The following is a 15393-nucleotide window of genomic DNA, read 5'->3' as shown; positions in this document are numbered from 1 at the left end:
CACAGTCTCACAGATCCTCAACTGAATTGGGAAATCCAAGTTTGCAGTTCACTGGGGCACAGAGCAGCAAGGTTCGGCGATGTGGACAGACTTTGTACGCTCCCTGAGAAAGCTGGTCACACCCAGCCCTGCTCAAGAGACAACTGAAGCAGGTCTAATTCTCAGTTCAGAGCTAAGCATTTTTTACAGACTCTCCACCCAAGAGAGTCTTGCCTTCTTTTGACTGTACTGCAAATAGCTGACCTCAAGCCAGAGAAGACTGCTGAAAAGGCAGCCTCTGCATTCACCCGTTTCTTTCTTATGTTCTGCTACAAGCATCTATTGTATTCTAAATTGAACTCCTGAGGGGAGGCACAGAACAGAATCACAGAATCAATCAGGTTGGAAGAGACCTCTGGGATCATCAAGTCCAACCGTTGCCCTGACACCACCATGTCAACTAGACCATGGCACTAAGTGCTATGTCCAGTCTTTTCTTAAACACATCCAGAGATGGTAACTCCACCACCTCCATGGGCAGCCCATTCCAATGTCTAATGACCCTTTCTGAAAAGAAATTCTTCCTAATGTCCAACCTGAACCTCCCCTGGTGAAGCTTGAGGCTATGTCCTCTTGTCCTATCACTAGTTGCCAGGGAGAAGAGGCCGACTCCCACTTCACTACAACCTCCCTTCAGGTAGTTGTAGACTGCAATAAGGTCACCTCGGAGCCTCCTCTTCTCCAGGCTAAACAACCCCAGCTCCCTCAGCCGCTCCTCGTAGGTCAGACCCTCCAGACCCTTCACCAGCTTGGTCACCCTCCTCTGGACTCGCTCCAACACCTCAACATCTTTCTTGAAGTGCCGGGCCCAGAAGTGGACACAGTATTCAAGGTGAGGCCTCACCAGTGCCAAGCACAGAGGGACAATCGCTTCCCTAGACCGGCTGGCTACACTATTCCTAATAAGAGGCCAGGATGCCATTGGCCTTCTTGGCCACCTGGCCACACTGCTGGCTCATGTTTATCTTTTTTGCAGCCATATGAATATCAAACAAAAAAGGTAGATCTACTGTGCCCTGAAGATCAAGCTCTACTGTTTTGAGCAGATTAAAATCAAGAGGAAATTACAAATCATTCTTATGACAATACCTATTGACAAAAAGGCATGGGAGAAAGGCATAAATGTTCTTTTGTTTAAATCTATCAGTGCTACTGATCTGGCTCAAAGATTATGTTGTGATCGTAATTCAGAAGCCAAGCAGAATTTGGCACCAGAAAAACATTGCCAACATTAGATTAATTCAAAGAATGATAAAAAGGAGATCACTTATTTTTCCCAAAGCACCCTTGGGATTTTAAAAGTCAAGATTTCAGGGACCTAAAATTAGACTCCAGAGCATTTTTCAAAGATCACCACTCCTCTCCAAAGTCTGTTTCTGTGAATGTCAGGCAGACAGATATGCTGAGGTCTTGAATGTACTGAGGAAGATGTACTGTTTCAGGCAATAGAAACTACTTCTCCTTGCTCCATTACAATCTCATACAGCCCCTTAATAAGCAGCTGAGTGAAGAAAAAATGCATCAGCATGATTATTTTACTTATCCTGAAAGATGAGCTCTCGATAAAACCAGAATCAAGCTGTCATCCTCCTTCTAAAAGAAAGACTGCACAGAGCTTTGGCTAAAACTATGTTAATTGAATAACCATTCCATTTTTTAAATTTAAGCGCTACATGCTTTACTTCAGGTTCCACTTTTCCATCCTTCTACATTAAGTAACTTTAAGATCTTGGCATGAATTTTTCAGCATGTTTGCCAGGTGGCTAAAAGAATAGAATTCCCTGTGTCCCAAAGCACACTTAACTCCTTACTACTGTGTAGTAACCGTGACACATTACGACCGTTTACTATCTGTGGGCTTACTCTTGTAATCATGCTAATACAATACCGCCTTTGTAATTCCATCTCTGTGAAAAAACGAAGTCCGTTCAAATTTGAACAGCTGAAATACTGGCCTTTGTTAAAGAGAGCCTCCAAAGACACATAAGCTCAAAATGATTTAGCTTGACAGACATACGACATATCTGTGCACTTAACAAACGAAATTAAACAAACACACACAGTGATACAGAATGGCACACATGCACCAGATTGTCTGCTTAAGCACTGTTAGGACCTCATTTTGGTATGGCTTGACTTCAGGAGCTTACCTGAGTAATTCAACTTTAGTAACTAATTAACACACAGTCCTCTATATACCTTTTTTTTTCCCCTCAAGGATTTTCTGTTTTGAGTTATCTCTAAGATGAAAGGAAAACTAGGCTTGCTGCTTTCTTGGAACAAATATTTTTGTGCTGGTGAGTTTTTTGAACTAAATTCACAAGACTTGCTCCTTTTGCCAGAAGAGCTTGCAAGCTTTTTTCACTCCTCAGTATTCAACAGCACAACCATCCAAAATGCACAGAAGACAGACAAGCCTTTTACAGACTTCAAGATATTTTGGACCAGATCCTCACAATCCACATCTATAGGCATAATGCACTCTCATCTTTGAAAGCCTGCCTACCAAATCTTTTTTCTGCAATGCTACTAAAAAACAGTTTTCAACAGTTCATACGATTTAATAATCAAAACAACACCTCCTTCCTCTCCTCTCCATAAACATTGATCCTAAGTGAGGATCCTCAGGACCAGTCCTTCTACAATCGGCTTTTTACATGTAGATGTGGTGCTTAGGGACATGGTTTAGTGGTGGACTTGGCAGTGTTAGGTTAACGGTTGGACTTGATGATCTTAAAGGTCTTTTCCAACCAAAATGATTCTATGATTCTATGGCAAGGGCAATCTTAAGGTGAGACTATGCTACCAAGTTTTTATGACGTAATCATGTTCAGCGGGAGTGTTAAAAATGACACCACCTAAAATTTACATGCAAAGACTACAGCATAGATGCAGCAATGCTGAAAGGATGCTTTTTCAAATTACCTGCACTGCCTCCTCAACAAGCTAGGCCAGTAAAAAACCCCCCTTCTGTCAACGTCCAGCAGAGCTATGTTGGTGTAGCTGTTGCAGGAAAGATCCTTCTCATACAGAAAAGCTCAGTCTCTTTATTCATAAGAAGAAACTTAATGGAAATTTTCATATGGAACAACGTTCGGATGAAGTGGTTTTACGAATGTCACATTTTAACTGTGTCACCCACCTTCCTTACTTTCCCTTGAAAAGGGGGTAAAGTAGACTCATTTTTCTTTCAAATAGCTAAAAAACTGGAAAGGAAAATGCTGATTCAAATTTTATTCGCAGACTAAAAAAAATAGTCAGGGAACAAGCACAGAAAATAAAAGCCCCAAAAGGATTTTTGTGAAGTTGTAAATGTAAGAGAGCTGGGATTTTCTATTCAAACTACTTTGTAACATATACACAACAAACAAAAGTAATTGCTGTAACAATCACTAAATTTCAAGAACAGAAAAGATTACTTCAATCTATTTGTATTTAAATGACAGATACAGAAATCTGATATCAGATTCTTAAAACTCGCTTAGATGAACGAACATAAGCAAAAGCAGATTTATATATGTTGGATAATAGCTTAAAAATACATTCTAAATTTTAAAAAAAGCAATCAAAAGGAAGCCATCTAAAGCCCTCAAAATCCACACAGCAGTTTCAAGCTCTTTTTCTCATCTTCCAGCATAATCCATTCTTGCCCCCTTCAAGACTGAATTTCTACATTAAACTTCTCTCAGTTGCTCTCTGAAAGGGCAAGATTTCACCACCAATAAACAGAAGAAGTTTATGGAAATGCCAAATGGGACACAGCATCTGGTTCTCAGCTTTTGCACTGCAACTAAACATGGTTTAGATTTGTTAAGCCATTTTGAAAATACAAAGCCATAAATAATGTTCCAAAATATCTTTCAGATGTTTTAGTCAAGCTCATTCTCTGAACTCATATGCAATCACATTAACTCCACAATGTTTAAATACTACATGAACTTTATAGAGAACACTAGAAAGCAGTATTTCGGTATGTGGACTCAAACATATAAATGATCACAGAATCACAGAATCACAGAATGTTAGGGACTGGAAGGGACCTCGAAAGATCATCTAGTCCAATCCCCCTGCCGGGGCAGGATTGCCTAGACCATATCACACAGGAACGCGTCCAGGCGGGTTTTGAATGTCTCCAGAGAAGGAGACTCCACAACCTCTCTGGGCAGCCTGTTCCAGTGTTCGGTCACCCTCACCGTAAAGAGGTTTTTCCTCATATTTAAGCGGAACCTCCTGTGTTCCAGCTTGCACCCATTGCCCTTTGTCCTGCCAAGGGATGTCACTGAGAAGAGCCTGGCTCCATCCTCATGATACTTGCCCTTTCCATATTTATAAACATTAATGAGGTCACCCCTCAGTCTCCTCTTCTCTAAGCTAAAGAGACCCAGCTCCCTCAGCCTCTCCTCATAAGGGAGATGTTCCACTCCCTTAATCATCTTCGTGGCTCTGCGCTGGACTCTCTCTAGCAGTTCCCTGTCCTTCTTGAACTGAGGGGCCCAGAACTGGACACAATACTCCAAATGCGGCCTCACCAGGGCAGAGTAGAGGGGGAGGAGAACCTCTCTCGACCTGCTGACCACACCCCTTCTAATACAGCCCAGGATGCCATTGGCCTTCTTGGCCACAAGGGCACACTGCTGGCTCATGGTCATCCTGCTGTCCACTAGGACCCCCAGGTCCCTTTCCCCTACGCTGCTCTCCAACAGCTCGGCCCCCAACTTGTACTGGTACATGGGGTTGTTCTTGCCCAGATGCAGGACTCTACACTTGCCCTTGTTATATTTCATTAAATTTCTCCCCGCCCAACTCTCCAGCCTGTCCAGGTCCCTCTGAAAGGCTGTGCAGCCTTCCGGCACATCAGCCACTCCTCCCAGTTTTGTGTCATCAGCGAACTTGCTGACAGTGCACTCTAATCCCTCATCCAAGTCATTAATGAATATATTGAATAGAACTGGTCCCAGAACTGACCCTTGCGGGACTCTGCTAGACACAGACCTCCAACTGGACTCTGTCCCATTGACCACCACTCTCTGGCTTCTTTCCTTCAGCCAGTTCACAATCCACCTCACTACCCGATCATCCAGACCACACTTCCCCAGTTTAGCTGCGAGGATGCTGTGGGAGACCGTGTCAAACGCTTTACTGAAATCGAGATAGACCACATCCACAGCTTTACCATCATCTATCCACCGGGTAACATCCTCATAAAAGGGTATCAAGTTGGTTGAGCATGACTTCCCCTTGGTGAAGCCATGCTGAGTGCCCCTAATGATCCCCCTATCCTTGATGTGCCTAGAGACAGCACCAAGAACAAGTTGTTCCATTACCTTTCCGGGGATGGAGGTGAGGCTGACCGGTCTATAGTTACCCGGGTCCTCCTTCTTGCCCTTTTTGAAGACTGGAGTGACATTCGCTTTCCTCCAGTCCTCAGGCACCTCTCCCGTTGCCCACGACTTAGCAAAGATGATGGAGAGTGGCCTAGCAATGACTTCCGCCAGCTCCCTCAGCACCCGCGGGTGCATCCCATCAGGGCCCATGGATTTATGGATGTCCAGGTTGCTTAATTGGTCCCTGACCCAGCCCTCAACAACCAAGACAGATTCCTCCTCTATCCTGACTTCTTCTGAGGCCTCAGGGGTCCGGGGTTCCTCAGGACAGCCTCCAACAGTATAGACAGAGGCAAAGAAGGCATTCAGTAACTCCGCCTTCTTTTTATCCTCTGTCTCCAGGGCCCCCACCTCATTCATCAGTGGGCCTACATTGCCTCTAGTGTTGGCTTTACCTGCAATGTATTTGAAGAAGCCCTTTCTGTTGTCCTTGACCTCTCTTGCAAGGTTTAATTCTAAGGAGGCCTTAGCTTTCCTAGTTGCCTCCCTACATCCTCTGACAACAGACTTATATTCCTCCCAAGTGGCCAGCCCCTCCTTCCACGATCTGTACACCCTCTTCTTCCACTTGAGTTTGCCCAGCAGTTCCCTGTTCAACCATGCAGGTCTCCTGGTACCCTTCCTTGACTTCCTACCTGTTGGGATGCTCTGATCTTGAGCTCGGAAGAAGCAGTCCTTGAATGCTAACCAACTATCTTGGGCTCCCTTACCTTCTAGTACTCTGTCCCATGGGATTTCCCCTAGCAATTGCTTGAAAAGGCCAAAGTTGGCCCTCCTGAAGTCCAGGGTTGTGATTCTGCTAGCTATTCTGTTCCTGCCACATGAGATCCTGAACTCTACCATCTCATGGTCACTACAACCAAGGCTGCCCTCAACCTTCACCTCTTCAACCAGACCCTCCTTGTTAGTGAGGATAAGATCCAGCAGCGCTCCTCTCCTAGTTGCCTCATCCACCATTTGCATCAGAAAGTTATCATCAATGCACTGGAGGAACTTCCTGGACTGAGGATGGCTGGCTGAGTAGGCCTCCCAGCAAATATCAGGGTAGTTGAAATCCCCCTCAACAACCAGGCCCTGTAATTGAGAGACTGCTCTCAGCTGCCTGTAGAAGGCCTCATTACCCTCCTCATCCTGATCCGGTGGCCTGTAATAGACACCCACAACAGTATCACCCCTGCCAGCCTGCCCCTTAATTCGCATCCACAAACTCTCAACTCGCTCCTGATCCGCCCCTGGACAGAACTCAATACATTCTAGCTGCTCACTCACATAAAGAGCAACTCCACCACCTCTCCTTAGCGGCCTGTCTTTCCTGAACAGGACATAGCCATCCATGACCACATTCCAGTCATGTGAGGCATCCCACCAAGTCTCTGTAATTGCCACTAGATCATAGCCCCCCGACCGAACACGGATTTCTAACTCCTCCTGTTTATTCCCCATGCTGCGTGCATTGGTGTACAGGCATTTCAGGGAGCGAGCTGAGCACACCGATTTCACCCCAGGGGGATGGGAGGCCTCCTGGTCTACCTCAACACTAGAGCGTTGCCCCAGTGGTGCAAGCCCAGCTACTACCCCATCCCCCTTCGAATCTAGTTTAAAGCTCTCCGAATGAGCCCTGCTAATTCCTGTCCCAGAACCCTTTTGCCCCTATGACATAAACCTTTCCCATGTATCACTGTCACGCCTGTTGTCTTATAAAACTAGCCATTATCAAAGAACCCAAAGCCCTGCCTGTAGCACCAGTCTCGTAGCCAGGCGTTAATAGAGAGAATCCTACTATTCCATCCCACATCATCACCTGAAAATGGAAGGAGGGAGGAGAAAACAACTTGTGCCCCAGACTCTTTCACCAACCGTCCTAGGGCCTTGTAGTCTTTCTTCATCCCCTTCAGACTACGGAATGCAGCTTCTTCCCCACCTGTCTGGAAGATCAGCAGGGGGTAGTAGTCTGTGGCCTTCACCAGGTTGGCGAGTTGCCTGGTGATACCCCTGATTCGGGCTCCAGGCAGGCTGCAGACCTCCCTATGATGGGGGTCAGCTCTGCATATTGGGCCCTCAGATCCCTTTATGATGAACACTCCTGAACCGAGTACTTTAAACTCCCAGGTTTCAAGGAGACTTTCTTAGTGCAATCAATTCTGCAGAAATGATTGCTCTGTTAAAAAAAAAGAAAAAAAAAAAGGCAGATTTACATAGGAAATTTCTCAGAGAGTATCTATTAAAATAGAAGTTAAGCAACGCATTCTTCTAACTGTTCAATGGAGGCAAACATAATTCCACTTTCATAATACTGAAATACTGAATGCTTCGTATTGGATAAAAAGCTTCAGCGAAGTGTAACACTACACAACTTCAGAGGCTTTCTTGGTTTTGCATTGATGGGTAGTCTGTTCTTCAGCCATCACATTTGAGTACACAGAAACTTGCCTCTATCAAAAGCACTAGGCAAAGATCTTTGGTTATTGTTTACTGGTTTGTATTTTTGATATGGCTGTACAAATATAAATCATGTTCTGCTGCCATGCATTAAAGCGACCACTGAAAGTTACCTCGTTCCAAAGAGCACTGTTTCCTAAATTTCCCATAGAAAGTAGATCCTTGCAGTAGACTGGCACAGAATAGCTTTATGCAAAAAAGGGATCAGTTTTAATGCAGAGACTCATGACTGCCAGAATCTAACCAATCCTAATCCTAAATAAAGGAACACACTTTTCATCACCAAATATTTCAATCACTACTCTACACTGTGCTAAAAATAGGAGTTTTTAAACACTGCAGATCATTTCAATTTATTTCAATGATTTGGTACCTGAGCTTTATTTTAAGACAGACTTTAGACAGCTCAATGATAAATCACTATTTTTTTCATAATTTACCTGTAATTAAAGCATTCCACATAACTTGACTCACATAGAAGCTGTTCACCTACTACACTAAGTTTGTGTAGCATAGAAATTACACAACCTTTGGAGGAAAAAAAGGTTAAAAGTTTTCAATATGTAATTGGAACCCTGGATATAAGGATCTGGTATTCTTTTACAGATTACATTTATCTTTTCTGCAATGTGAATATTAACATTTTTTCTAAATAACTGAAATTATAATATTAAAATAATTTCTATTCATTGTTTATTTCTACTTTAAACATTATTAATAACATATAAAAATGTGATTCTTTTCCTGAATATATTTATTCCTATTTTCAATATTTTACATATTAATTTTACCTACCTGTCCCGTTTTATAATGCCTTGCAAACTGGTTAACCACTCGATAGTCATTCGCAAAGTACTCCATCAGAATTGAGGGAACTTCAGCAAAATCAGTAGGACATCTGGTTCCTAGAGGTAGAATAATTGTACACCTTAGCATTTGCTATTTTCATTTACACAAATAGTTAACTCTTCCCAAAACGTTTTGCAACTTTCAGTTTGGACTTTTGGTGAACTTTAATGTTCTTTCATTTATTAAGTCAATATTTTATTTCCATAGCATTATTGTACATGTTGCCAGAAAAGCTTCATTATAATCCTACACATTTTACTATAAATCACAAAGTAAAACAAAATATTTGAACAGCTGTGTGAGGCACCTTATAAAGCTCTGGATCACACCCTTTTTAAACTAAACCAGACTGCAGCCAAACTGGCCCTACATGAAACACCAAATCTATTTAAGTGTCCTAAACCTAAATCAAACTACAATGTAAATAAAACTCTGTCTTAATCCCATTCACAGTTACAATTTTTAGCTTCCATCTGTTTGCTGAGCTTACTTATGCTTTATATTAACCTCGCTTTATAATACCAAGTCATTCATCCAAGGAACACTCTTGCAGATTGAAGACATGTTCCAAATAAGTGCAATGAGGTAATATCTTAGCAGTTAGTATTTTCAAAAAGCACTTTCCCAAAACCCTTATTTACTCTAATTTTATCAGTACCTTACACAATGGAAGTTATTAAGAAGTATAACACATCACCAAATCAAAGTTGCATTTCTAATTTCTATATTAAAGTTAGGGATGTACAAAGTTGTTGCTTTAATAACGGACCCACTGGGTCATCACCTCTATCCCTGTCTGCTAGAGACAATGTCAACACTCAAAACTAGTCTTAAATGTAAGTACAGTTTTTGTTTCTACTATTCTTTCTTGAAGACTCTTTTTTCAAATGACTCGTCTGATCTTTACAAATCTTTCTCTAATTTTTAATCTGAATTCATAACCTGTTTATACTCAGTGTTTTCAGACCAATACTGCTCTTTAGTATAAATAGCATTTCCCGCACTGTTTTTTACCTCCTAAATTGGGAGAAACTATATTCTCTCTCAGCCATCATTAACTGAAGGCAAGATAAAGTCTAAAAGACTATCCATTGTAGCTCTTCTCTGCACCTGCTTCAGTTTGAATTCACCTTCAGACCAGAGACACAAAACCATGGCTAAGCACTGCATGAAGTTTCACCAGTATCTTTCTTAATAATTCTAATACTTATTGCTGTTAGATACACTTCTGATGCAATTTCAAATCACATTAGCCCCTTTCACAGACACATTAGCTATTTGTAGTTCTGCATTAACACATAAAACTCTTCTTCTGTTCCTCCACCACTGTTGAAATATCCATTTGATAGCATAAATTCTCTTTGTACTCTTTAAATGCATGATCTGCGCTGTGTAGTTCTGAATTGCATTTTACTTCTAAGACTGCAGTATCCAGTCATTCAGTTCTTATACAATATCCTAATCCTTCTTTTGTGCCATCACATTTCATTAATAGAGTCTTTTTGTTGTTGTTGTTTGAAAATAATTTTTAAAAAGCCTAAAACAAGGCAGATCGCAAGACAAATTCCTGCAGAACTACACTGATGTTCCCCTAGCCATTTATGCTTTCTCAGTGCTCCTTAATAAAGTGACATAATTCTTTTAATAAGCATTAAAGAGACTCCTGAAAAGTTACATTATCTGAAAGTCAGAAAGGTAAAAGGTTGGGTAGTTAATCTCGGATAAGTTAGTCCTCCTGTAAAACAAATACAGGTAATTCTCTACTGCATGATAAACTAAAATGGAACACAAGCTCAGTTTTAAAAAATCTTATACACACATGCATTAAACAATCAACAAATGCATATAGTAAAATGACAGATTAACTTAAAAAGCAGCACATCTTAAGTCAAAAACGTACAGTATTATCCAAGTTTTGGGCCCATTAGCAGCAAAATGGGAATCAGAAAAGGGAGGCGGGGGAGAGTAGGAAGGATGTCAAATACTCAGTGCATCGCAACTAGAATGTCAAATTTGTTCTTCTCACAATAGCCTGGAATCATCTTGTTTCCATGCTTTGCCACCCTAGTGTCTCATGAGAGCAGATGGCCCCTAACGGACATCTCTGGGACGAGCCATTTGATTGTCACACATTCCAAACCCTAAAAAAAAGGTTCTTTGCAGAAACAATGTGACTGACCTCTGATGCTGCTTTTGTAATGCTAGAGCTGGAGTGAAATCCCCTGGGACGACGGACTGCCTGGAGCTAAGGCAATGGGGAAACCATACACAGGGGCTCATGGAAAGTCTGAGCCTCAAAATTAGCCATTTCCTGCCCCTTCATGACTTTGACATGCAGACACATATGATTCACCACAAGAGGAGAACCCCACCAAAGCAGTTGCTTTGGGCATGTAAGTACTCCTTGAGGTCAAGATGAGCAAGGCCATATGAGTGGAAGGGGTGGGGGAGAGCAGTTAACCATCCCAAGGAGTATACAGAGCTTATACTGAAAGAGCATATACAGTGTTCATTTGTTTTAACAATGCACAGTAGTGACATACTTACAAACAGCTCTGGCTATTTTAATTTTAAGTGGAAGCCTTAAGAAAGAATATTTTCTCACTGAGTGCAAAGTATCTGACCTATGTATGCTGACAGCACATAACTCTACCATGGACTGCCCTTAGTATCATTAGCGTAATATAAAAATGGTAAAACATAAAAAAAATCCTTCAGACAAGGGAGCTACAATTTCATCTGTTTGGTTGTGGAGCATTTTTCATAAGTGAATGTCTACTGCAAGTGGGATTTCCAGCACACTATCACAGAAGCTGTCTGCAGGTAAGAAAAGTACCATGCCAAGCAGCTTTAGCCAGAACATGTCTTTGACCCATTTGCCACAACTGCAGAAGGCCCCAGCTCACTGCCACTGAGAAGAGGGACTAAACGAAAAAAGGCAATATTCCCTTTCTGTGCATCACTAAGCTGTGACTGCATATTCATTCATGTTCATTTACGTATGATAAAAAGCCCTACCAGTTAATCATGATTGCAAATACAATACATTTTTAATTTATCACATTTGCTTTAATCAGAATCAACTAGAAAAGGCCTGGCTTTACAGATTTTCCATATTGCCAGTGTACACTCTTTGCAAGATCTAATTTACTAATTTTCATTAATTCAATTTCTGAAATCATTTCCAACCCAGGATTCATTGTACTTTTACACTAGGTACAAGTTTAGCTCAATTTATTTTCAATCCTCCAACTATTCCGTTATTATAAACTCCACAAAAGGCAAACTTGCAAGAGCAGATACCACCACTAGAACAAAGATCAGCAGCACAGAAAGAAGGGATACAAATGCCTAGTTTTTATTAGAAGAATATTCAAGTGTTGTTTGGTTGGGTTTTAGATAATATCTGGGGACCTAATATTGTAATTTCAAGTTGTCAGAGCTGTAGAAGTATCAACATCACTCAACCATTTCTGGTTCATCCTCTTTTTTTTCTTGTTTTGTTTTGGGTTTTTTTATTATTTTTTTTTTTAAATATACTCCCTTCTTCTAGAAAACAAACATTTAACTAAAACAAACAAACAAAAAAAATCACTATTCTAACTTTCTTACCAGTGACATGTTGGTACCGAGTTCTTCCCAGCATAGAATGCATAGCATGTCCCATTTCATGGAAGAGATTCTCCATCATGCCAGGACTTAGTAGCGTTGGTGCACCCCTTGTTGAATGGGGCAGGCTGAGCATAAGAACAACTACAGGCAGCTGGTACTCTCCATTTTCCCTTAGCCTGCCTCCACGAACTGTAAAGTGACAATCCTTTTCAAGATAAAAGCAAACATACGGACAGCCAATGTCATTATATCAATGATATTAAAACAATTATGAAATTATTAAATTAAACTATTAAATCAAACCTACACATATACTCAGTTACACAAGTTGAATTCAATGATCATTAACAGTGTTGTTCAACAGCAGCATGCTCTTTCTCCATCTTTATTATTTGCTTTATATTCATAAGGAAGTTACCTTACTCCATAAAGAAAAGACTACGTTGCTTTTAGAAAATATTTTTTTGTTTGTTTCAGAATTATCAAAACCTCTCAATTTTGTAAAAAATATCACCAGCTCAAAGAAATTTACTGACGTGCCAAATCCATAATTTATAGATTAAGTTCTCTCCTCATTCTTCAGCAGTAACCTATTTATAAAATATACTGCACATTATTCCTAGTATATTGTGAAATATTAGCAAAACAGAGTAATATATTAAACTAATGTAGATTTAAAGTTTGTCCACTTACCACCTCACTAAAGGTGGTAATTTGCAGATGCTTCTACAGAGTGAAGTATCTATTGTACTGCATCATATAATACTGGCACTAGGCAGCATGAGTGAGTAAGCCACAAGAGTTGGAACCATCTACAGTTTTAAGTAGAATTTTGAATAAAAATTAGTTGTCATTATGAGCTTTCACCTTTAGAGAGTATTAAAATTTCAGATTATTTTTACTTGTAAATAGTAGGCCAGAAAACAGGTGTTTAAAAATCTACCATTCCTCTAAACAGAGTTCTACAACATTCCATAGTGCCTGTCATTCCGTAGAACAGAGTCTGACTGAAGCCTATCAGGTGACGTTTTTTAAGTGAAAGGTTACTCACAAAAATATTTTACCTAAAGCCACATTTGAAGTTACAGACTTGTTTAAATCTAATTTATTTTAAATCGAGATAACTTTTACTAAATTCACATTGAATGCAAATGGCCCTAACACTACAGTCATTACTCAAATAAAACCCACACTGGAATCAGATCATAACTGTTACCTGATGTGGTTTATCAGGTCGCTGAAAGAAGTCACAGTAGATGTATCCTAGCAAACCTTCAGTTTCATGAACAACAGCCTGAAGAAAAAAAAAGTGTAATTTCCACAGTGAAAGCACTGATAAGATGCATAAAATTAAGACATAGTATTCTAATCCAGAGATTTATAATGAATAAATGACAAATAAACTGGGAATAATTAATGTAAAATCTGTTGGCAATTTTAGTTGGAAAAAAAATATACAAAATTCACAACTTGTCCCTCAAACTACATCCATTTCTGCATTTCACTCAAAACTGATTAGCCTCAGATGAGTATTAAAAGTAACACTGTCTGTAGCCCCTAAATGACTTCTTAGAAGTCAACAGTAACAGAAGCTGATTTACCATGGCAATAAAAATAGACAGAGTAAGGAGTAATTATAAATTGACCCACAGGATATAAAGAACAGCAGTTCTTGCTGGAGGCTGGAGGTGGAAGAGCAGTGAAGAACTGGCAGTGAATACATGGAGGGAAGACAACAGAGAAACCTGGGGACCTGATGAGTAAATTTATTGCCCAAGTTTTTATTTCCACCCTCCTCTAAAAAGAGGGCAGAAAAATAAAGACGTAAAAACCAATCCAAAGTAAAGATGACATACAGAATAAAAAAATGAGGCAAAGACACGTGACTGCTAGAATATGCACTTACAGCATTCTAGTCGTCTACAGTCATCTACAAATGGAAACTACAAAGCTAGCAGGGCTCGTTCAGAAGGATGGCTTGCAAGGTACAACAATAATCTCTGAACACAGAAACTGCTTCTGATTCAGGCACCCTTCACAGAGACATATTATAAAGGCCATAAAATACCAACCATAGAAAAGGCACTTAAGAGTATAAAGCCCTTGAGGTCTAACTTCAACTAAAATTAAACAACTAGTGTGTGCTTTTGATAGGTAATCAAGTAATTTAAAAACAAAATCTGATCCATGGCTCAGAGGAACACACCATCTTGTCTAACTTCCCTTTGTCGTTTCTGATGCTGGGAACAAGAATACTTACCAACTTTCGAACATCTTCACACCAAACCTCTCCTCTCTGTGTCTGTTCAGCATAAAGGGAGATTCCTAGGAGCTGACCGAACAAAGAGTTCAAACCTTCCATGCATGCCCCAAGAGAGAAAAATGGACAGTACAAGCCAGGATCAATGTTGTACCTAAGGAAATACAAGAATCCCAAACCAGTCAGTTAGTCGAGCTACATAAACTACAGTCTTTACCTCCAAGTCACAGGATGTGACAAAATACACCAGATAAGCCTCAAGGTCCTTATGTTTGGCTTTATTTTTCAAATAGCGAAACTAAGTCACAGACTAGTTATGGCACAGTGCTTCACAGAAACTCAATTTTTCTTATATTCAAATTTGGATACCAAATTCAGCAGATGTTGACTATGATTTTCAGAGATGTGGTGAACACATAGCTCAAACAGACCATGGCAACACCATGGGTGGCCAGGCTGTGGCTTCTGATCCACAAGAGGCCACTGGCACTCAAGTGCCATTCTCATGCCAAGGCTGCGCTGTGTGACTAATCAGAAAATGAAGTCGGCTTTGGCTGTGGTGTAAGCCAAATCCTCAGCTAGGGCAGGAAACCAACCAGTCAGCACTGCTGACTCTGCAGTCTTGTCTTTCACTGGAGCAACAGAAACACCAAGGAGACGCAATCACCTCCCACGCATGAGTCACACCTCAAGCTCTGGGGACTCTCTGAACCATGTAGAAAGTATCTTACAGCTTTGAGCCACGTGAAGATTTTAGTATGTAACATGGAGTTCCAACATGGCCAAGCTTCCTGAGCCTAGCATCAAACA

At 40.7% G+C, this 15393-nt stretch overlaps 1 protein-coding gene across 2 annotated transcripts in view; it reads right to left on the bottom strand.

Moving 5' to 3' along the window:
- The window catches only part of MIPEP (mitochondrial intermediate peptidase), a 97863-nt gene that overhangs the window by 40196 nt on the left and 42274 nt on the right, over nucleotides 1-15393 (bottom strand). For both annotated transcript variants that reach the window (XM_068422194.1, XM_068422203.1), the window contains exons 11-14: nucleotides 14584-14737; nucleotides 13540-13617; nucleotides 12324-12528; nucleotides 8658-8767 (exon numbers count right to left, since the gene is read on the bottom strand). In XM_068422194.1, the coding sequence (XP_068278295.1) occupies nucleotides 8658-8767; nucleotides 12324-12528; nucleotides 13540-13617; nucleotides 14584-14737 (547 nt within the window). The remainder of the gene's footprint in view (nucleotides 1-8657; nucleotides 8768-12323; nucleotides 12529-13539; nucleotides 13618-14583; nucleotides 14738-15393) is intronic.

This window comes from Nyctibius grandis, chromosome 2, assembly GCF_013368605.1.
Source record: "Nyctibius grandis isolate bNycGra1 chromosome 2, bNycGra1.pri, whole genome shotgun sequence".
In the NCBI taxonomy this organism is placed as follows: domain Eukaryota; kingdom Metazoa; phylum Chordata; class Aves; order Nyctibiiformes; family Nyctibiidae; genus Nyctibius; species Nyctibius grandis.
Note: the sequence above shows the minus strand (reverse complement) of the source record. Positions and strands in the feature narration are given on the sequence as shown.